General features: G+C 38.4%; 1 protein-coding gene across 1 annotated transcript in view; it reads left to right on the top strand.

Moving 5' to 3' along the window:
• The window catches only part of ccdc102a (coiled-coil domain containing 102A), a 61,444-nt gene extending 43,143 nt beyond the window's left edge, over positions 1 to 18,301 (top strand). The window contains exons 7-9 of the mRNA XM_079465723.1: positions 10,163 to 10,333; positions 10,421 to 10,524; positions 16,502 to 18,301. Of these exons, the coding sequence (XP_079321849.1) occupies positions 10,163 to 10,333; positions 10,421 to 10,524; positions 16,502 to 16,640 (414 nt within the window). The 3' untranslated portion in view covers positions 16,641 to 18,301. The remainder of the gene's footprint in view (positions 1 to 10,162; positions 10,334 to 10,420; positions 10,525 to 16,501) is intronic.
• The last annotated feature ends 4,864 nt before the right edge of the window (positions 18,302 to 23,165 follow it).

The following is a 23,165-nucleotide window of genomic DNA, read 5'->3' as shown; positions in this document are numbered from 1 at the left end:
CGGGGCGGAAGAGCCTTGGTCGTTTCCGAAACAGATCAAAATTATTAACAAAGAGCAGCTTCTGTTCAATACACCATGACATCAACCATTGATTATATCGAAAATAGTCCACTGAACTTTTCATTCCCTCGTCGGTAGGTAGGAAGCGGCCCTGATACGATGATCCTTGCCGTAGGCGATGCGTTGCAAACTGTCTCGATCAGACTCCTAAAGTCCCTCTTCAGGATCTCCGACTGCCGCATCCTGAAGTTGTTCCCCCCGCATGCAGCACGACAGCTCCGACGTTTCATAAACTAAAATTTTAAGTGTGATTTGTTGGAGTGGAAAATTCTACTTATAGAATTAATTGTTTATTTAAAAACAATTAAACAAATTCTGCGACTATGTTGTTACAATGTATTATTTTGGTTTGCCGTGAAGTTAGGCCAGTCCAAACTTCTGACTGCTGCTGCGCACTTTGACTCTTTGTCACCCGCCTCTTCATATACAGATGTGTTCTTCACGTTCGGCTCAACATCCCATCCCGCTAAAACTTCCTCAACATCTGGTCAACTGCCTGCACCCTCCTCACAGGTGTTTATCCCTCCTGCTCTGTTGGCATAGAGACCGAGTTCATTCACCAATCCCAGTGATTAATGAGGCTATATTGGCTGATCATCTGCTCCTTCTGACTGCGGCTGCTCCCACATTCTGATGGAAATGCGGTAAACAGTATCGACAGCCAATGTGGGAGCCCATGTGTTCTGTTTTGCCTTTTTTTGGCTTCACAAGCAGCGTTTGAATCAGAGTGTGTGTGTCTAAATGAGCTTCTCTGGAGTGCTACATCTGGAGTAAGCCAGTGTGAAATGAATTGTCTTGCCTTTCAGATTCTGGGCTGCTTCTCCAGAGGTTTTCCATTTGAGTTTGCTGTTTGTTTTCTCACGGGGTCGGCCTTTACTGATTGAGGTGGCACACACACACATTTTCTTTTTCCTTTTAATCTATCACTCTTCGCCAGCTCTCTTCCCTACCTGAATTGTTTTGAGTTATTCTGCTTTTATACAAGAGTTTATGAGTATGATTTCTTTATATGTTTCTATATAAATCGGTTTCTTAAACAATCTTACTGCACCTTCTACCTGCTGTAGGTCCACATTGATCACACCAACAGGTAGTCCCGCCCCCTAAAATCTTGCTATTTGTTGAGCCAAGAACATTCTTTCGAAGTCACCACATGTATTTAGAAACATGAATTGTCAAGTCAAACTAAAATTTTCTCAACTTCTAGTTGTCTCTGAGTATTAAAGTTCACTCAAAAAATGAATTTGTATTATTTACTTACCCTCGTGTCATGATAACATTTTATGTTAAATTGCTCAAATATTGAATTGTTGAGCACTTGGGAAATTATTGGCGAGCCGCTGTCACTTTTTTGCTGACGTACTTGTGCTCTTTATTAAGAGTCATGATGTACTGCCATTGTATTGAATCCACCCGACCGGATATTCATTGCCTTCATTCCTCTTTTGTGTTCTGCAAAAGATACAAAGTCATACTGGTTATGGACGTCAAAGTAATTGATGACAGAAATGTATTTGTGGGGTAAACTAATTCTTTAAAGTCAGATAGGAGAATTATTTTAACATACAGAAATAATGACACACTTTACCTTTTAACCGCAGTCATTGGGGCAGATTAGATGGTGGCGTAATTGAAATCTTCACCCACCCCTGCCCCTTGCCTGGTGTGAATGGCGGTTTATATTAATAACCTTTGTCACTTAATGCTCATGCTGTGTGCATTGAGTTTCTCTCTGCTTGCCGCATGTGTTGGGACTATGACAGTCGCCCCACACATCACTCAGCTGTCTCTTGATCCCAAGACGGTCTGTGGAGCCCTATTAGCTCAGGACTGAGTTTAAATGAACCCATTAGCACCTACCGCTATGGCTTATTTATGAGCCACTGAAGCTAATGTCCCAGTTAGACGGCGCTGACAACATGCCATTAATGCTGATCTATAGCCCACTATCTAACCCGAAGGTACAAAGGACTAATACGACAAAAGATATATACGTATGCATGGCATGTACAAACTTAATGATCTGAGGTTTTTACCCGTATATTTTTATTGATGCCACATAAGTAAGTAAGATCTGAGGGAAATCTTTTTTCCTTTATTTGAAAAAAATAATTCATATTTTAAACATTTTTAGTTAACACTTAACATTTTAAGTAAGATATACAGTACTGTTCAGAAGTCATAGGCCACCATTAGATTTCATCATGTGTGTTTAAGCAACAACATATATAATAATTTCTCTATATAAAAATAATTTCTCAGTTTCTTCATTAAAATACAAATTGTTTAAAATTCTATGCATTATTCAAAACAGGGAAAAAATGCAGAAAAAATGATATAGGTTAATGTGGCAAGTATTAAGTGACACCCCCTTACACTTGACCAATAGCAGGCACCTTAAGCTCCGAAATGGAATGGAGCATTTCTAGTTCTAATCTAATGATTTCAGTGCAATCTCCTCATAGATGTTTAAGGTATGCTTGTTGCCAAGGTAGGTCACACTTAATACTGACTTTTGTAAAAAATACTTTGTAAAAAAAGTACTTCAGTATTAAAGGCTAAGAAAACAACAATACTGGTGTAAACTGTACTTGTAAAAATACTGGAGTACAACACTGATTTTGTGCATTTACTGTTTGTATCTCAACAAGGAGACTGAAAATTAAATTTAGATGTTCATGCTAAAACAACAAAGCAGAGACTGACCTTAGACTTTTGCCCAACACTGTATAAGCTTAGATATAAGTGTGTAAAAGCTGAGCTGTGATTCCAGTGTCTGCATCCATTGTTTTTTATTGAGTGAACTTTGGATCAGCAAAAACTCCTCTCAGGACCAATAGGATAGAAAAGTGTACGAGGTGAAGTGAAGGTTAAACATAAATGCTCTCTGCAAAAGAGAACGGGAGTGATCAGGATGAAGATGTGGGGATAATGCGCCGAATGAAAGTGCAGTGTTCATCTCACTTACAATGAAGAGATTGTGAAAGGTGGAGAAATGTACGGATGGACAATACAATCACACAGGACAATGGATCCACAGTGTGAAATTGCATGGCGGTAATGAAGGTGAGACAGAGAGGTTGAATAGCTGAGGTGACAGGAGAGAGAGAGAGAGAGAGAGAGAGAGAGAGAGAGAGAGAGAGGTAGGGAGGGTGGAAGCAATAGAAAGTAATTGGAACATCGTAATTGAACGAGGAAGGAGAGAAGGGCAGAAGAGCAGTTCAAATGGTCTCGGTTTAAATCTGACGTTGGGGTCAAAGGTCAAGGCAGAAGGAGGCGTTTCTGGCATGGTGTAATTTACTGCGGCTGGAATCCCTACACCAGCGTACCAAACCTGGCAATTACAGAGGACCAGCACGGCTCTCAGCGCGAGGTCAGCTGAGGTCAGGGTTTCTGTGTGAGGATCTTGTGTAATTTCAATGAACCTATTTGTGGCATAATGACGTCCCAAATTCAATATTTAAACTTCTCGTTGTCCTGTAATACTAATAACTATTCCCTATAAGGTTATTTTTGCTGTAATTCAGACAAGCTTTATTGACATGAATGTTTAGTTGCACTGTGTGCATATTTCTGTCTTTATGGCAAGAAAATACTTTGGGTTTTGACATTCCCTGCGTTTTTGGCAAACAGTGCAGGTCTTTGTGTCACTAGCAGTGCTCGAGAAAAGCCTGTCGCTATTTCAGCGTTTCAGCTTAGTAGAAGGCTCGTACGTCTTTCATCTGATTTCTCATGCACTTATAAATGTGTTATTTTGCAGTTTCTAACAAAGTTACCAGCCAACTGCCCCACACCTTGCCAAAGTGGGCTTTTACTCTCATTTGGCACTCAACAAAAGTGTTTATTTTAGATCCTGCCTGTGAGGCTGTATGTTTAATCCACCATCTGCCTATAGTCTCTTTAATGCGAACCCTTTACATTCAGGCTGTGTAGACCACTGTGAAAGCACCATTCATTTACTCCTTGCTAATTCTATAGAGGATACATCCATTTGCCTGACCAGTGCTTTCCCTGTTCTGAGGTCAGAGCCTCTAAGAATCCCAGACAGTGTTTTATCATAGAAGTCGCTCCTGGTTTTTGTTCACTATGAGGGTGGAGTGAGTGAATCATCCTCTCAGTGTGACAAGAAGAATAGTAGTAGGAAGGCGCACGCTGGCGGAGGAGCCATTACGGCCCAGACAGCTCCTACATCGACTGAAGCCTCAGACAGCTCTCTTTTAGCTGTTTTATTAAAGGGAACCCAGTGTATAGAGAGATGTAAGGCTTAATGCGTTGTTATAGCCTTACACTACTAGCATTTGTCATTAGAAACACATACAATATTTTCAATTCTTACAAAAAAAAACTAAACGTAATACTCATTTTAACTTAAGGAGGCCGCCATGATCTTTTTCGATTATGTTAAATGGTTCTTCAGTAAATATAAGGTTCTGTTAAAATACACTATTTGGTGTATTTTCATACATTTTAATATTGTTTGTCAGAAACAATAAAAACATGCATATTAAAAACCAAAATAATTTCAAATGTATTATATACACAATGTTAATCAGTATATACTCATAATGTATAAACTATATGAGTATGGGTGAAGCTGATGTCTTAAATGTCTTAAAGGTTGTAGTTTAAAGCTATGATTTAATGCATGCTTACCTTGATCAGACGCTTACTGATACTGAACACGTTCTTCTTTTTTGGCAGGCAGGCTGGCTTGTGTCAAGAGGACATACCGCCACCTACTGTCCCTGTGTATTTATATATCTGATCTTGTGTTTTATGTGTCATATTTTATTGTTATATATGGAAAACGTGTGTGCTTCGTTGTTGCGAAAGAGAACAGGTTTAGGTTGCAACCAATTGTCATCACGGATTTTGACACAAAAAAATGGCAGCCTCCAAGTAAAAAGTATTTTTTCAAAGTTTATGAATACTGTGAAAGTTACACAATTTTGTTGTCAAAAGTCAATGCCATTGTTCATATATTAAGCAATACATCACTCTATACCCAAGGATCCTTTTAAATTCATATCACACTCACAGTCGTGCTTTTATGGATATACTGTATATGATCACAGCCAATCCCAGCATGATTAAGAGGGTAATATTGCATTTACTGTATACCTCAGTTCTGGACAATAGAAAGTATGTCAATGGAGAAAACTGTAAAACATTGCAGTGCTTTTCTTGTCCTTTGAACACCTCTTGTCCATCAGATTTGAGGCTATGTGCAATAGACTTTATCTGACCCTAAGCTGTAATAAAATGAGAAAGGTCAGGGGTTGGGATGAATGTTAGCTGCACCTGAACTTAGAAAGTCATGTGAAAAAATGGTATAACTCTCCTGAGGATAGCAAGCTAATCTTTTTGTTTTTTAGAAATATTACCAATGGTGCAAGTTGAGGTTAAGTGTACAGTCCGAGGATGCCATGGCAACAGGTGACCTCTGTTATTTATCAGATAATACCCAGGGACCTAACTTAGCTACAATATGCGGGTTTGGGGTTTTAGGTGAAAAGACACAGTATGTACATCAACATTCAGCGTATAACTCCACACCGAGCTTACATTTTTCAAACGTGGCTGCATGGAAAAGCCTAGGTTAGTAGTTACCGTTGGATATTGTAAAAGTAAAAAGCTGCAAAGATGAAATGTGTATATATAATGTACGCTATGTTGTACATACGCGTTATACTTATATTTGTGTAATATATATATTTTTAATATTGTGATGTACAATCCTTAGTAGTCTGTTCATATGCAGCACCCACTGAACCTGTACTAGAGCTGCCGTCATCTCTGCGGCATGAAAGACAAAATGAAACGGAAATTGAATATTCTGTGCGTTTTGTGTGTTTCTGAGAGACAGAGAGAGGTGATTGTGTCTAGCGTTGCGAGGTGCTTCTTCTGAGCTCACTGGCCCAGATGTTTAAGCAGATTTCAGAATCTGAAAGCCAGCGAGGGGGAAACATTTAACAGCCTTCCCACATGCGGCAGTACAGCCTCACCCTGCTTCTACTCACTTTTATTCATTGACTCACTGTGTGGATGTATGCATCTGACTACATGTATTGATATATTACAGGGTTTATTTTGTATTTTCAACCTTCGTGTATCACTGAAAACTGTGTGTTTGAATCGGTATGTTTGTATCTTTGTGTGTGTGTGTTTGAGATGAGGTGTCTTTCCCAAGTTTCCATTTCTCACCTTCCATTTCTTCTGCTACTGTAGATTTCTCTGCCATCATGGATCATTCATCAAGCTATGGCATGTTTTATTCATCCAGCCCTCTCCATCCTTCCACTCAGATCCTCTCTTTCACTATCAAAACACTCAGCAGAGATGGCTAGGCCCAAATTACCCCAGATGAAAAATTAAACCTTAAAGTGGAGAAGGCTGTAAAATCACAGGCTCCCCTTTTTTGATGTGACATCATTTGTAATGTTTCCACCTCTTGGCTTAAAATGTTTCCTTTTGATTCACTTACACTCTCCTCAGACTCTCTCTCCCTTCTGCTGATATGAAATTTGCCTTTGATGTTGCCTACTTTTAGATAAAATCTTTCACTACCGTATTTTTTACCTGTCTGTACAGTATGTCTATTATTCTATGGTATGTGTTGTTAGATGGGTGAGAAACATCGACTGTATTTTTTTTCTTAAATTGTTGGTTCACCCAAAATGAATTAATAAATTTTTTAAATCCCCTTTAAGACCCCAAAATGTACTCACCCTCTTGTCATTTCACACCAGTATGTCTTTCTTTCTTTTGTAAAACACAAAAAAGATATTAAAAATAATTTTTAAGAAGTGAAAAGGGACTAGTGCTGTTCGGTTACCAACTTTCTTCAAAATATTTTCTTTTGTGTTCCGGGAATCAAGTCATAAAGGTTTGAAATGACAAGAGTGTGAATACATCTTTGGGTGAACAATAACTTTAAAGTCACCATGACACGGAAGTTGCGATTTACTTATTTTCCATAACGTGATGTATATCTGAGCGAAACAGCTTCTGAAATTAGAAAAAATGTAGGGCGGCCCTTTCCATTGATTGGTTTGTTGTAAGTTGGTCCTGGAGGCGAAGGCTGAAAATGCCTGGCCACTGGGCGGTCAGTATAGTCCTACCTCTTTTCTGTTGCTGACGTCATGTGGTGAATAGTTGTTGTTAGGGGGGGAGTTTAATGTTTTTGATTAAAGATTACAAGTGCAATTGAATTGAAAAAAAAATAATGGTGTGCACGGATAAATCCTTTATAATAATCACTGCCACACTGTAGAACACGTAGAATTATCCTGTTTGATTTCATGGTCCTTTTTATCATTTCTGGCTCTTAACATGTCCCCATCTGCTTACATGATCTTAAAAACACAGCGGTTTGATTTCGAATAAATAGTTGACTTTCACTTTCACACATCCGTTCATATGACGATTTTCACTTACTTGCCCTTGTAAAAACAAAGCTCATTCTTTGCTACTTTTCTCCTGTACTTCTTCACCAATGACATGAGCTTTCTGTAAAGTAACAGTGCTTACTCAGGGGTTGCCGGTTTGCTTTCAGGCAATATATAGTTTGAGCTGCCCCTCCTTCAATAACAGCCGCTTGGCAAGCCTGTAATACATTGTGACAGCTTAACTAAACAATCCATGCACAAACCATAAAGGTCTGACTCACATAATCAGCTGCATATTTCTAACATTTTTTCGAGCTCCATGTGACTGTTCAGGACAATGCCTTGCAACTGTTTATGTCTTATTGCAAACTTTTATGTCCTTATTGTACTACTAAAAAGATGCATTGTTTGGATATTTAGACCGAAAACATTAAACATTTTTGGGGGGATTTATCCTGATGTTTCTGGTCTGGGAAGGTTGTTTTGAATCCCTCTGAATCTTACAATATGTTCACATAGTACAGTGAACTAATTTAAAAGGAAATTGGATTTAACATAATGTAACCACTTTAACTGTAATAAATCTGATTCAGCAAAACCTTTTCATCACTATTCATAACCTCCCCACACACAGAGACCTGTGCATACACAGCACTTGGCAGATTGTATAGAAGAATGTGCTCCATATACAGAGCTGTGTGATTTGCTCTGGGGTTAACCATGCTATGGCTCTCAGTAAAAACACAAGAAGATCTTGTCCTCCTTTTCAGTGACTCAGAAATCAATACACAGCACAGCAGCATGGGAATCTCATTCAGCCAGGTGGCTTAGAGTATAAACGTGTGCGTGCGACCGAGTGCATGTGTGTTCTGTGTAGCGTCCCTTATGTTGGTCTTTTACTTTTTTTTCAACTAGTATTGCTCACAAACAGATTAGTATACCTAATGTAACACAGTACCAAATTTATCAAAAATCAACCATTAAATGTTAAATTTTCAAATCAGTGACTTTATGAAGTGTGTGATTATATACAACACAACATGTACTACTGTATATAGGAAAATTGATGTTAGTTTTTAAGCACAAAACAAATTCTGGTCAGCAGAATAACCTTTTCAATGTAGGTTGGTTTATGGTTTATGTTGTTGAAGTCACGTTGTCATCTAACCTGTTTGCATTTTCCTAATATGTCTCGCCTCCAAATAAAGAATGAATTTGCACATACATGAATAGAAGTTGACCAAACGCATCTCACTGATCCACTAACAAACCTTTCCACAGTTTTACACTTTGAGATGAGATCTTTCATGCCAATTTTTACATGATAGGAAATACAGAGGTAGTCATGTTGAACATACAGTACATGTTTTCATATGTGCACACACGTTCCCACTCTTAAAAAAACGTTTGACTGCTCTTGTGATGGGGGAGGTTCATTATGAATGAGATTTGCTTAGCTACTTGATTATCCTCTGAAATTATTAATAGATTTTGGTGCTTCCATAGGTCTCCATCCGCGTGGATCTCCCCAGACTCTCGCTCTTTTTGTTCTTCACTGTTAAGACCACGGAGGGGTTTATATGAGCTTTGTGTGTGTACTGAAACATAAGAAGGTCAAAACACTGTACTATATGTAGATCATTCTGAGTGACTTCTCCCCGTAGGGCATTTGGGTACGGCAGGGGCTAGCGGCTGCCATACCTTGGCTGTCTGGTCAGGTCAATTCAAAGTAATATTTTATTGCGTTATTTATTGCAGGAACATGGGCGTCGGAAGCACGTAAAATTTAGGTGGCTCCACCCCCAGAAAAGAGTGTAAAAACACGGCCGCTTTATCAGGAGTGGTGTAGTGCAAAAGATGTGTGACAAATCGTTTAGAATGGCTCTGAGCGGCTTAATGGTGTAGTTGAAGCCATTAATGCTGAAATGTAAAGAGAGTGTTTGTTTCTGTCTTAATAAACATGTTAGAAAATCCATATTCTGGTTTCATCTGAAATGTCAGTAATGTTTAAATCAAATGAGACAAACCAACAGAGGCTTTGGTTTCCGCATTCTGATCGGGGAACAGCTCCTGGGGGGTTTAGTGGTTTGTTGTTTTGGTGTTTTATTTCCAGCAATCTAATTGATCCCCAAATGGGGAAAAATAGTGAGGTGGTAAAGTTACAATAGACCAATGTCTGAGGTCTTACCACCTGATCCATGGTGTACCAGTCTTTTACTATACAAACATTGCAACATTGCAGTTACTATGCCAGAGATTTTACTTTATTGTTGTGTTGACTGCATTAGACTCCCATGGCAGCGGAATAATAATAAACACTATTAATGCACCTTCATTTGGCAAACATAATGCTTTTTGTTGATTGTTAGTTGTCATGTTTCATTTGATGGTGGTCTGTGATGTGTAGTGGTGAGAAATGAATCACAGTGTCCTACTGTATTAATGTCTGCAAAGCTACTCAGTTTCTTTTGCATTACTTGTAAGATGACATGTGCTTAAGTCTTTTTTATAATCTAATATAAGATATAAGACAGTCTTTACCTCAAATGGATCCAATACACGATGAGCTTCGAATTGTAGCACTTCATAACATGAACAGTGAAACTAAAATGACATTCATAGTGGTACTGCATGTAGGCTGGTGATTCGATAATGTCTCTGCATATTCTCAGCAGTCTCTGAACCTCAATGGCAATACACCTGCTGTTTTGCAGGAACTGGCAGATTTGCGACACGTCCACTCCAAGGTTAAGAAACAGTACCAGGATAAGACGGCCGAGCTGGCGCATGCAAACCGCCGCGTGGAGCAGCATGAGGCGGAAGTTAAGAAGCTCAGACTGAGGGTGGAGGAACTGAAGAAAGAGCTGGGTCAGGCTGAAGATGAGGTGAGACAACTATGCGCAATATCGCTTGAGATATGTTTTGTGGTTTTATCTTTTATTTTAATCTGATATTATATCTATACATTTCAGTTGGATGAAGCTCATAACCAAACCAGAAAGCTACAGAGATCCCTGGATGAGCAGGTTGAACAATCCGAGAACCTTCAAGTTCAGCTGGAGCACCTACAATCCAGGTAAGCAAAAACATATGTGCGTTTACCAGTCTCCTGAACAAGGTAAACAGTGCATTTTGTTTGAGTAATATGTTAAATTCGCCTCTCTTTTGGTCAGTAATGTATTATGGATAAGCTTCCCTGTTACACAACATCATGAATAAGATGGCAGGTATATAGTGTAAACTGTCAACGATTCACTCAGCTTCTTCTCCCTTTCAATGTATCTCTCTCTGTCAGTCTCATTATTCTGCTTGCATTCAAGCTCGCACCCACCCACAGCCAATCCTGAGCTGCCAGGCTACGGGTTACCGTAGTAACAGGGAGACTTGAAGCAGTGTTGTGGGCTCAGGCAGCTGGAGAGAACAGTGACAGGCGTGTCGGTATGCTGGTGCTTATGGAGACTTTGATGGAAAGCTTGTAATGATTAAGACATTTGCACTGTAAAATTCCTCCACTTCACACCTGTGTGGTTACATATGATAAAATTATGAGGTGGTCATAAAATCGGGACTCATTGATCTACAGCTTGCAGTTTTAAGGATTTTGTTCCCCAACTTATGGGTGTAGGACAAATTAGATTTGATGGAGTTGGATTCAGTCCAGATGTAAAAATATCGGATGATTGTTTGTTATTCAAACTAGTATGTTAAAATGTATGAAGAAAATTGCTCAGGCGTTGCTATGAAATGTTCAAGTTATGTTTTGAAGGGCCGTTCACACAGAATGTGTTTTTGCATCTGAAGCATGAGACACGGTGAAGACCGTACATTGAGACGCACTTTTGAGATGTGATGCTATATTGAAATTTCAGGAATTGCCATGCCAGCTTGCTACTGTAACACAGAAGTTGCAACGCTTGCCCTGCCTTTGGGCTCTTCTGGTTAGTCCACGTTTCTAGAACTGACATTGATGTGTGATGTAGTAAAACATTACCTAGTAGACACAGCAAACCTGTAAAAGCCAGGTCTGAAATTATGGCTAAAAAACACAATGCAGAAAAGAAAAATAGATGTCAATGAGAAGCTTCACTGCACTGAATAAACAGTTTTTGAGAAAAATAGCGTATCATTTAATGAATCCCCTTGTTGCTAATCCTCTTAATGTTTACACAAAACCATACTTCTGCTGAAAACTGAATGCACTGAAAACATTGCTATTATATGACTGGCTAAAGCATGCTGTATCTCTAGTGGAACATGTGTCATGACGGCCAATGGTTAAACACTGTTTTGCACTTGTTTGCATAGAAAAAAAAACAATGGATAAGTAGTGCGGTGGAATGGAAAAACGCTATCTGTGTGAATATGCTTTGCTGTTGCTAGGATGTTTTGGACCAGTGAAGAACGATTTAGCAACCATCCATGTCAAAAGCGTACCCCCATGTCTTTATGATATCCTGGTCACTAGATATGACCCCTAAAGCCCAGTTGCCTAGTAATAGCACATCTTTCCACAGGTTGATTCTAATACATGCCTGCAGCACAAACAGTGTGGAATAAGTTACATGTTAAGTATATTCTGTAGATTTTGTTCTACCCAGAAGGGTTTGTTCACTTGCCTTACCCATTGACAACTATTAATTCTGCTCATGTACTATTTGCTTATACAGTTTAAGCCATCTGCACTCCTTTGGGATAAAAGGTTGGTAGCCATGTTGTCAGCCAGAGCCATACATCAACATGAAAGTGAACGATATGAATAAAGGATGAAGGTACAATCAGACCTCCCATCTGAGTGGTGGGCCAAAGTTCAGCGTTATCGCAGCAATAGAGGAGGGGAGGAGCGTGCCATGGGTGGATAGGGCGACAGATGGAGATGAGTGCTTGTCCAAGTTGTCATGGAGACAGAGGATGGTTTAGCAGAGGCTGATTTGGAGTACGGGTTGTCAAGGTGACTGGACAAGACTGGAAATGACAGTGTTTAAGAACTGATGGTACTTAATTCATCGTCTTAATAGGTTTTAAAGATGAAGATTAACATAGCTCCACGGAGAAAGTGGGAAAGATGTAACTATTAAAACATTGTTCTTTTTGTTCACCAATAGGTTTTTACACTGCGGGCGCACTTATCTGTTTGTCCAAACAATGGTAAATGCAAAGGATGTCTGAGACGCCTACTATAACTGACAACAGTTATTATTTTTTTGATTTTTGACACAGCAGTGCAGATATGTCACAGTGCACTCTTACATTTCAACCTGTGTCCGATACCAGAGTTCAGAGCAGCGTCTCGTCCCAGCTGGATATGTTTCCGCCAAGTCTAAATAGCATAAACAGCATCTACAGTGACTGCACAGAATCGAAAAGAAGAGGCTCAGAATATGTGATTGAGGTTGGCTGAGATTGCTCGCATTGAGGTTGACTGAGGCTATGTATGTCGGTTAGTCTCACAGCACGAGCCAGCATCTCTGCTCAGCCCGCCGGCAGCACCATTTGGCACCCCCACCGTGCCTATTTGCTTCTTTCTTCAGTGTAAAGCTGTGAACTCACTGTCTTGCGTCTTATTTTTGCACCCTTAGTGGCTTGTTCCTCGTTGTATGTTATACCTTTACTTTCTTTCCACTGTCATCTTCATTATTGTCAGTTTGCTTTGTCTTTCTGTCTCTCTATTCTTTATACTTTATCTCTCTCAGCCTCTACAGAGAGTGAATGAGAATTGACTGTATGTGCTTCAGTCTATAATCATAAACCTGGTGTGTAAATCAATATTTGGGGCAGACAATGCTAGAAAGCCCAGCAGGAAGTCAGCTAGGTCTAAATCCATCATGCCACACATTGAGCTCTTGTTGTCCATATGTTGTACTGGTTTTCTGTTTGTGAGGTCCTTTTAATCGCTCAAAAATGAACTTAACATTGATGTTTCCGGAAGGTATTTTTAATGAATAACTGATAACTGGTACATTTAAAATCACATTCAAATGATGTGTATATTTGATGACACCATTCTAACACTCGCATGAAAAATTACTTTATTGAAATGTGCATAATTGTGCTTTTCATTTAGCATATTATATTTAGCACACTCTTCCCAGTTATTCATTTTTTGTTGGTGTTTTTCTAGTGTTAGATTCATTTTAATGAGAAGCAACATTGCATTGGATACCAGTATACCATTCAGGGATAGTTCACACAAAAATAAAAAGCAATCTTTTATTCAACCTCATGTTATTCAAAACCTCTATATAATGTTTTCTTCTGTAGAACACAGATATTTTGAGAAATGTCTCTGTGGTTTTGTGTCCACACAATGAAAGTCAATAGGGGTCAGTTTTGTTTGGTTACCACCATTCTCTGCTTTGTTAGTTCAGTGAAAAAGGGGGGAAAGGGGAAATAACTTGTTCATACAGTATATAAATTACTTTTATTATTTACAGACATAACACATAACTTAAAGTGATAGTTCACCCAAAAATGAAAATCAAGTCATCATTCACTCACACTCAGGTTGTTCCAAACCTGTATACATTTCTTTGTTCTGCTGAACACAAAGAAAGATGTTTGGAAGAATGACAGTAACCAAACAGATCTCATCCTTTCATTGATTCCAGAATTTTCATTTTTGAGTGAACTATCCCTTCAAAGACCATATAGTCATTTTAAAACCAAGCGTGAGAGTTAAACAGAAAGACACAAGATGAAAGTGTGCGTCATGTGCTTTTGTGTTGAGCATTAATTCTCAGTAAGGCACTTTATAGGCATGACAGCTTGAAAGCGCTGAGGAATGTGACAGATACGATTCTCTGTGGAGGGATGAACTTCACAGAGACTTCGTACATGAGACAGATCTGATCTAGAAAGCTGATGGTATGGATCTGCAATGCTTTAATGTAGCTCACCAGTTTTTATCTGAGGCATTAAAATGCAGGCACGCGACGTACTCCTCCACTGCTTGACAGGCAGCTCGCCAGCTTTGTGTGGCAGAATAATTCTGCATTATTGTGTGTTGTGCGTATGGGGGAGGAGTGGAGGAGGACACGGTATATTAATAAATATATCCTTTGTTTTGTAATGAAAATGTTTTTTGTGCTGTTGTATCATCATGTATGTGTCATTTGTTTCTGCTGCTTATTCAGCTGTGTATGACTGCCACGTTCTTTTATTGTGCATGTCTCAGAGGCGGCAGTGATGGGGTGAGACTATTACATGGCTGCTTTCCCATTGGGCAAATTGGATTACCGATGGTTTGCTAGTGGCATAATGGTCCAACAGCAAATTCATTCATGGTGTTTTTCTCTGTGACGGTGGTTCGCCGATTTCCATCAGTCAATTTTAGCCCCATTTTTAGATTGAACAATGTCACAAATCCATTGTGAAAAGGTTACATCCATATCAAGTTCAATATACAAATACACGTAGAAAATGTCACTGTGTGGGTTCAAGAAAACCTGTTTGCATCTGTCTCTGTATTTATGATCTCTCCTGTAAATTTGTAGCCCGGTTGAGCTTTGGACTCTAAAAGCTTTTAGCCTCTTTGAGCAAGTCACTGTGGTCAAAACAGTGTAATGTGTAATTCATTGCAGTGTTTAGTGTTTCCTGACTCTAGGGTCCTCTCCTGTGAAGGAGTCGAGGCCCTTTTCCGCACTTACTGGATGTGCCCCTGAGAGGCGAGAGACTGTTCAGTTATGCAAGCATTAATAATATAGCGAGTCATCAGCTGTTCACTGACAAGAGCAGAGCATTTTGTCTCCCTCCTTTTCTAACATCTTCAATCCCCTTGCTTATTTGTGCCCCAGACTCCGCGATGGACAGGATATGCCAAAAGGCCAATATGTCCTAATAATAACATCAGAAGAGTACAAGTCCAGTTTCTCAAAGAAAGATGTGCAAATAAAAATTGAACAAAGTCATCATCTCAGTGAATTGTCTTTGCTGATGACCAGTTGGATGGTTGTATTTGCATGTGATTTGGACGTATAAATCGTATGAATCCTCATAAAAACAAAGATTAATTCCATTCATATGCCTACTGATTAGTCATTCCAAGCTGTTCTGTATTTGCACAGATAGAGAGAGACTATGTTTAAACATTAGGTTTGGAACGTTTGTTTATTTTCTGGGTGCAGGATTGGCCTTAGCAAGCTGAATTATTATTATTATGAAATATTTGTATTTTCACCAATGGTTGCTATGCCAGCGTGAGCGGAGGCTGTACAGTTACTTCGATTCACTGTCTCTAACGTCTTGTTTTTATTCTAATGGATGTTGTGGGGGTGTTTGGAGGCATTCAATGTATTGGAGCAATTGTGTTAGTGAACAAGTACTTACAGGTGGCCCTTCAAAGTATTTTTACATTCCACCATAAAATGTATTCATAGAAACAATAAAAAGTACAAGAAATATAAAAATAGAAATCTTGCCTCTATCTGACCTACTGTCATTTTGTATGTAAGTCAGATCATCATATTGTTTAAGTATCAATGGAGGAAAATGAAAAATATATAATGTGTATATACTGTTTATACATTTAAATGTAATTAAAAGTCCAATGTGTCATTTTTTGACTGAAATGTAATAAAATATACATTACTATGTATTCAGAGGTGTATAAAGACCTTCCATAAAGAAGCGTTATTTTTTTGTGTCCTTAGATTGAGCTATTTCTATCTGTATACACCGCGGGTCCCCTTGCATGGAATTCTCCATGTTGTTTCTACAGTAACCCTAAACGGACAGACTGCCCTACAGAGCACGTTTTGTAAATATGTTATCTCCTTCAGCAAAGAAGTGCAAACGTGACAACATCTTAGTTCTGTGTCAGCCTCTGTAGTGCTTGGAAATGTAGCGGTGGAGTGAGCTGTTGGTTGCATTTTGAAACCTCACCGCTAAATTTGACCTTTAAATTAAAATGATAACTCATAAATGAATAAAACCCGAACATTTTAGCTCACAACCTCTACATACCGCTAAAACAAATGTCATTTGACAATTCCATTTGTTTAATTGTTACGCAGATTTTATTTCAATTTCTCCCTTATCCCTCTTGATCTGTTTATTAGGCTAAGGCGTCAGCAGAATCCTGGTCTGTTTGGCAAGATGAGGACATCGACTTCATCACGTTTTGGGCCTGAAGATGCAGATGGACCAGCTAGTGATCCTGATGATGATGAGGAAGCACTACAGCTCCAGATCCCATGAAACATTCAGTCCGGACCACAGGAATGTACGAAAGACTCATAGATCGCACCCGAGCATTTCACCGTCCCCTTTATTTCATTTCACAGCTGGAACCATCGATTTTAAAGACTACACAGTCTGTCTCCACTCCCCTTAGCAGACAGATAAACTCAACAATGATGTCAACAATAAACAACTTAAAAAGTGTGTGCCAGAGACAAACCGATGCTGTAAACTGTGTCTGAAGTTTTGTCTAAAAATCTTTTACTTGTTTCTCTGTTGTTGGTTACCGTCCAAGACAGCACATAGATTATAGAATTACATAGATATTCATATATTTACAGGTTCATAGACTGTTAGTTGAGTGAATTTGTGAGTGAGCTTTCCTCCTTGTATTTCAGTTATCACTCAGACAAACGTGTCTTGTGCTGTTTCTTAAAGGGATAGTCGCCCATAATATGTTCATGTATGCCAAATCTTTCCTAATTGTTTCACCCAAATGTTGATCAAAACCTGTGTATGACTCTTAGTTCTGTTGAACACAAAAGAAGATATTTTGAGAAATGTCTCAGTGGTTTTATGCCCATACAATGGAAATCAAGGGCCGTAATGTTTTTGGGTTACCAACATTCTTCAAAATATCTTCTTTTGTGTTCAACAGAATGACGTGAGGGAGTAAATGATCAAGGAATTTTCCATTCTGGGTGAACTATCCCTTTTAATATCATCAGAAAGACCTTTATACGTTTTCAGGGTCCTATAAACCTGTGGCATAGGAACCAAACAGCCCATTTGAAATCTTGTGTGTCCTTGTAGAATCATAAAAATATAATGGTACACACACTGATCAAGCCTAATACCCGCCCATTGTGTTCAGACTATCAAAGAGAAAATGTTATGTTTTGGGCATTACATCCCCATTTTCAATCAGATCTGTGACCTCGGATGACCTCTAATATCATCCATGCCTTCATACTTGTGTCTCTGCTGCATATCTACTTCCAAGCTTCCTATCTTTTTCCTTTTCATCACTTGCATTACAAGTTTTGTCGCTTGTCACCCATTCATTATTCCCCTTACTCTTCCCCTTCGTTTTGATTTCATATTTAATCTTTCGTCAGCACTCCCACACACCCCCATCCTGAACACTAACTCTCACATCAATATTCAAAACAACCCATTCAGAACATGAGGATTTAGTTTCCTGTGTCTGGGGAGCATTTCATTTCTGCTGTGTTGTTACTGATGGGCCAGGAAGTGCTGCTGTTCAGCAGTAGACCTGCTTGTAATTGTCCCAGAGCTTTTCCCGTGGCCATATTAACTTGTTTCTGTCTTTCCAGTGGAGGAGTCGTCTTGTGTTATGTACAGTAGGATGTGGGGAAACTGTGAACGAGTCGGTGGGGTTCTTTTAACAAAAATGCAACTAGAGTTCTTTCCTTTCATGCATAACATTGCTCTTGCACGAGGGAACACTTTGTTCTGTTAATATTTAAGCAGTTGTTTAAGCAATATGATGCTGTCTACACATCAGCAATGGGACCAATACTGATTCAACTGGGACATTTATACCGGTCATATTAAAGTATTTATCAGAGGTTGTTTTTTACTTAAGTGATCTGTATCAAAATTTTGAATTTGTTTGTGTTTGTATTTTACCTCCATAAATGTTAAGTGTATTTACATATTGGCTGTGTGACAGTTATTTAGTGTGAATTTGATTTCGTGGTTCTTAGTTTTTGGTCTGTGCGTGTGTTTTCAAGGGAAAGTTTAACAAAAGATTCTGTCATTTATTGACTTCCTTGTGTTTCAAAACCTTTGACTCTTTTTTTTTAAGTGGAACACAAAAGAAGATTTTTTTGTATATACAATGGAGGTCAATGTTGTTTGTTTACCAACATTTTTCAAAATGTCTTCTGCATAAGAAAGTCATACAAGTTTGGAATGACATAAGGGTGACTTAATGAAATTCTTGTAGTTGGTAAGGGGATGATGTCTCACAGTCCACTTTAACTGTGTTTGCAAAGTGGTTTGTTTTACAAAGACTTTATTTAAAGTCTTTATTTAAAGTCTTAGTAAAAAGCTTGAACGTACGGCTAAGCAAGTCCCAAAATATATTTCCTAACTTTTCAGAGCATTTTAATTTGTTCATTGTCCTTTGGAAAACACATTACAAATTACAGATGCATTTGAAAGGTGAATGTGCTTGTGCACTGAACATAACAGAAACTGAACTGTCCGCACATACAAGCCGTAATTTGCCGAGCCGTGAAGTCTAAACACACCTATTATTTTGTGTGTGTTTAAATATACCTTTAAACCACATCAGGATGTGTTCTGCTTCATTTGATGTTTTGGCTGTTATCGAGTCTCTGAGGCAACTTCTCGGTCCATTACAATGATGACAGTGCAGAGCGTTATTAGTATCCAATGGCAGATATATACCACTTAATAGAGTTTTATTCCCTTTTTTTAATCTCCTCTTACCTAGTTTTTATTTCTAACGTCTTCACTTGACCTCATCTACAGCATCTCCTGCTCTCCATTCATGTATGACAGGTGCTGACGGAGCGTTTCTGTGCCATTCACGTTTTGCCACCTGTGTGTCCTCAGTATACCTGCACTTATGTTTAATGTAGCAAGTCAATCTCTGAAGCGGCCTAAGACTAAAATAACATCCTCGCTGTGTGCCAGTCCCTTTAATGATCTCCAATTATCTACATTTTGAACTTTTTTGGAAGAATCTAAGCGTCACTGTGAAAGCAAGATTTCATTTTGTCATCTGAAGAGTTCAAGCATGACAGCTCAAAAGCTGCATCTCAATATATAGAGATGGATGAGGGTTCCCTACCAAGTGTCCAAACATACTGCTTCTTTGGCACGGCTACGTTTAGTATTGACTGTCAGCAGGCTGTGGGGGAAACCGTGTTGAATGTAATGAGATACAGTGTCGTGACTAAAGCCTTTCTTGCATAGCTCTGCCATCATATGTGATACCTCACAATGCTGCTTATATTAACTTTTGGGCAGGATTATATGAGTTAAGAAAAAGACAGAACATTTTCTATAACTGGGTTTTACATTTTGTGAAAGAAATGTCAGTGCTGCTTGCACATTGCTGAAACAATGTTACAATATTGTGGGTGGATTAATTCAAAACAACAACACATTTTTGTTGACAAATGAGTGCACATATCCGTATCTGTGGAACTGAAAAGGGCACACAATATATACAAACACTATAAGCACTTTAATATTAAGTAAATGCTGCTATATCATTCTGATGAATGATTTTATTGTGAGGATAATATAAAAGGTAACAAATGAGCCATCAGACATAAGTGTTAAAGCAGAAATAAAACTTTGTCGAGTGGATGTGGGATGACTGACTCTGCGTGGCGTCACTCATTGTGTGCCTATAATATTTACATTTACATTTTTTATTTAGCAGATGCTTTTATTCAAAGCGACTTCTAAAGAGAGCATTTTAATATTTTTACAGTAAGCTAATAATAAATGCTGTTCACAAAGCCATGTTTACAAGCTGAACTTGAGCTGAAAAATATATGCAGCAGCTGTATTACTGTAGATGCAGAGGAGTGTCATTTCATAATATAGGCTACAATATATTTTCATAATCAGATACAATATATTTATTAAACGTTTTATTAGTTGACTGTGTTAATGAAAAAGAATGACTTAAAATAAATGTATTATAGTTATAATGTGCAATCGAGCCAACATTTTCAAATGTCACCATGACTGTGTTATTTGCAGGTATCATCTTTGCTGAGATGGTCTGTGGTGAAATCAAGATGTTGCACTGCAGGTTAGCACACACGTGACTCACGCAGGATGATTTAAAGGACATATAGGAGTGTTTATGTTGTAGGTTACACAACAGAGCTGTGTGCGTATATATGTTTAAGAGACGGCTGTGGTACTAAAATAGACATTTAAAGTAATAGACATTTAAAGTAATTACAGAGTGCAACCTTATAGTTCACCCATAAATGAAAATCCTGTCATCATTAATCTCACCCTCTTATTTTTTCAATCCTGTAGGATATATGTTCTTCTGCAGAACACAAAAGAAGATATTTTGAAGAATGTTGGTAACTGAACAACAGCTGTAGCCATTCACTTCTATTTTATGGACTCAAAACCAATGCGAGTCAATGGGTACCGCTGTTGTTTAGTTACCTATCTCTTTAGCTTAAATTCACTTACTAAGAAAATTCATAACTAAGAAGAAAAAAAATGGGAATTTCTATTTTATATCTTTTAAATCTTAAATGCAGGTAGAGTAGATCTATGATCTATATGCGTATTGTCTTTTCGACACAGTTTTTACCCAGTTATAACCTGAATATACTCGTTAATCTGTGCAAGCATCCTGATTGGTTGTATTTGGACAAGAAACAAGGTGTGTTTCTGTCTTTCTCAGAACTAACTTAACAGGTATCAAAAGAGAAAATTAAACCATTAGTTAATTGAATGTTAAGCTGCGATTCCATCAGTTTGATTAAAAAATTGATTCATTTACCAATTAAAAGAAGCAGCTCTTAATTACTCGTGCTAGCTGGAAGATTAGAGACAGAAATTAAACTCTTGTCCGACATATTAGGCATTTCCGTCCAAGCAGCTTTCGACCTTCAACTTTGCAGTGACAACCCATCCTCCCACCATTCATTCGCATTTGGGGAGAGAGACAAGCTGAAACTAGTGATCGTGACAGATTAATCAGATGAAATATTCATCATTGCTCCCATAGAGGGTCTCAGACCCTGTCGGCTTCAAATAAACTCACCTGATGCCATCCTTGACAGACCAACGTAATAAAAGAATAAACAGAACGCTTGTCCCACATCTCTTATTTAAATCCCCTTCCTCGGGCAAGCATCATAGAGCTGACTTTCTGAGCTTCCACTGGTGCACACGCTTTTTCTCTAACATCTTTTCCCCAGCATGCTGTAAGAGTAAAGAGATAGCAAAGCACCAAATGACTGTGAAAGACCCAAATGGATAACAGATCCTCACATATTACTTGCTTGTGAAGCAGAGGGTGTTGTGATATTCATCTCGTGGTCAGCTGTCATTTTAGAACGTATGTCTCTGGAGGCACTTGGTGGGAGGAGAGTGTTTCCACTGCTTATTTACTTTTATGTGATGGCTTCTTGGGTGTCTGTTAATTTATTTATAATAAATCAGCGTGATGTGCATGAATTTATATGGACATATAGTTGCCGTTCTTCTGAAACCTTGTACAGTCTCTCTATATTTCATCATTTTTATTAAATCAATTATAGTTTTTAGTCACCCTTTATCTTTCTCGCTATGTTTTGCAAATATCTTGCAACTTTGTCAATAATGAAAACAATATTTATAAGTAATGTTTTTCCATTTCCTGAAAAACTGTGAATTTAGACAAACAAGGTTTTGGAATGACTGTGACAATATGATCCAAAGATATCAAAATCACACTCTAAACCTATTGTTAACTATTGTTTAAACCCTCCCTTGGTCTAGTTGGGGACACATTTTGTTACTTTCAACTCAACCTTGTGTCAAGACAAAACTTCTGGGTATCAGTTAAATGTAAAATGTGTTGGTTAATGGCTAGAAAGGAAAATACATTGTGCTATGTTCACATACCTTACCTCAAATAAAATGAAAGAGCCTAGAAGTTTCTTATGCTTTATCACAAATAAATTTTCTCTTTAATACTCTTTAAAATCATGTCACACAGTTGACGGAGTACTTGTAGACCAGAGAGTTGGTGTGATTGACACCATGTCTACGATGCGACATGACAACCTGCTTGTCCTTAATAGGTTTGTTGCGTCTTGCCGTGGCGCATCCAGTGTGGACAAAATAAAAAATTATAATGGGTTCTAATCCGTTTCTAATGTCTTTTGTCGTGTCGCATGCAGTAGCTAAATTTGCAAATTCGTGGGATATTTGTGCGTATGCTAAATAAAGCAATATTGTTACATACAATCTATTCAAGGAAAAAACACTTAAATATGTAGTTGAAATAACATTTTCGAAACAATTCATTTAATAAATGTAATACAATTATTGACTACACAGTTGAACTTAACTTCCTATTAGTAATGTTCTCAGGTTGAGCAAAGTTTCGCAGTGTACAATGGACTACATTAGCATAAATGTTCCCCGTGGAACAAAGCAGCTGACATGCCATAACATAACACGAATACTAGAAGGTACCTGCTACCCAAAAGCTAGTAATCTTTAAATAGAAGAAAAATAAGCTTCCTCTTGTTCTATATGTCATATACCATTTCTGTCAGCTGCTGGAGTTTGTGTTAAAACACCATTCAGGCTGTGAGCACCTGAAGCCAACTTCTGTTTCTAAGCCCTTAATCTCACTACAAGTTCTCAGGCACTTGTACATTTGATGTCGACTGGTCCTTTGAGCCAAGCATGACCCAAGTAAGCTTGCTTGAAATTATGGGGTTTGTCACAGCACCCACATGGTGTTCAGTGTGCTGTTTGATAAAGGTGGTTGCCATTTGCCTCACGAAT

This window comes from Barbatula barbatula (genome assembly GCF_947034865.1).
Source record: "Barbatula barbatula genome assembly, chromosome: 1".
Taxonomy (NCBI): domain Eukaryota; kingdom Metazoa; phylum Chordata; class Actinopteri; order Cypriniformes; family Nemacheilidae; genus Barbatula; species Barbatula barbatula.
Note: the sequence above shows the minus strand (reverse complement) of the source record. Positions and strands in the feature narration are given on the sequence as shown.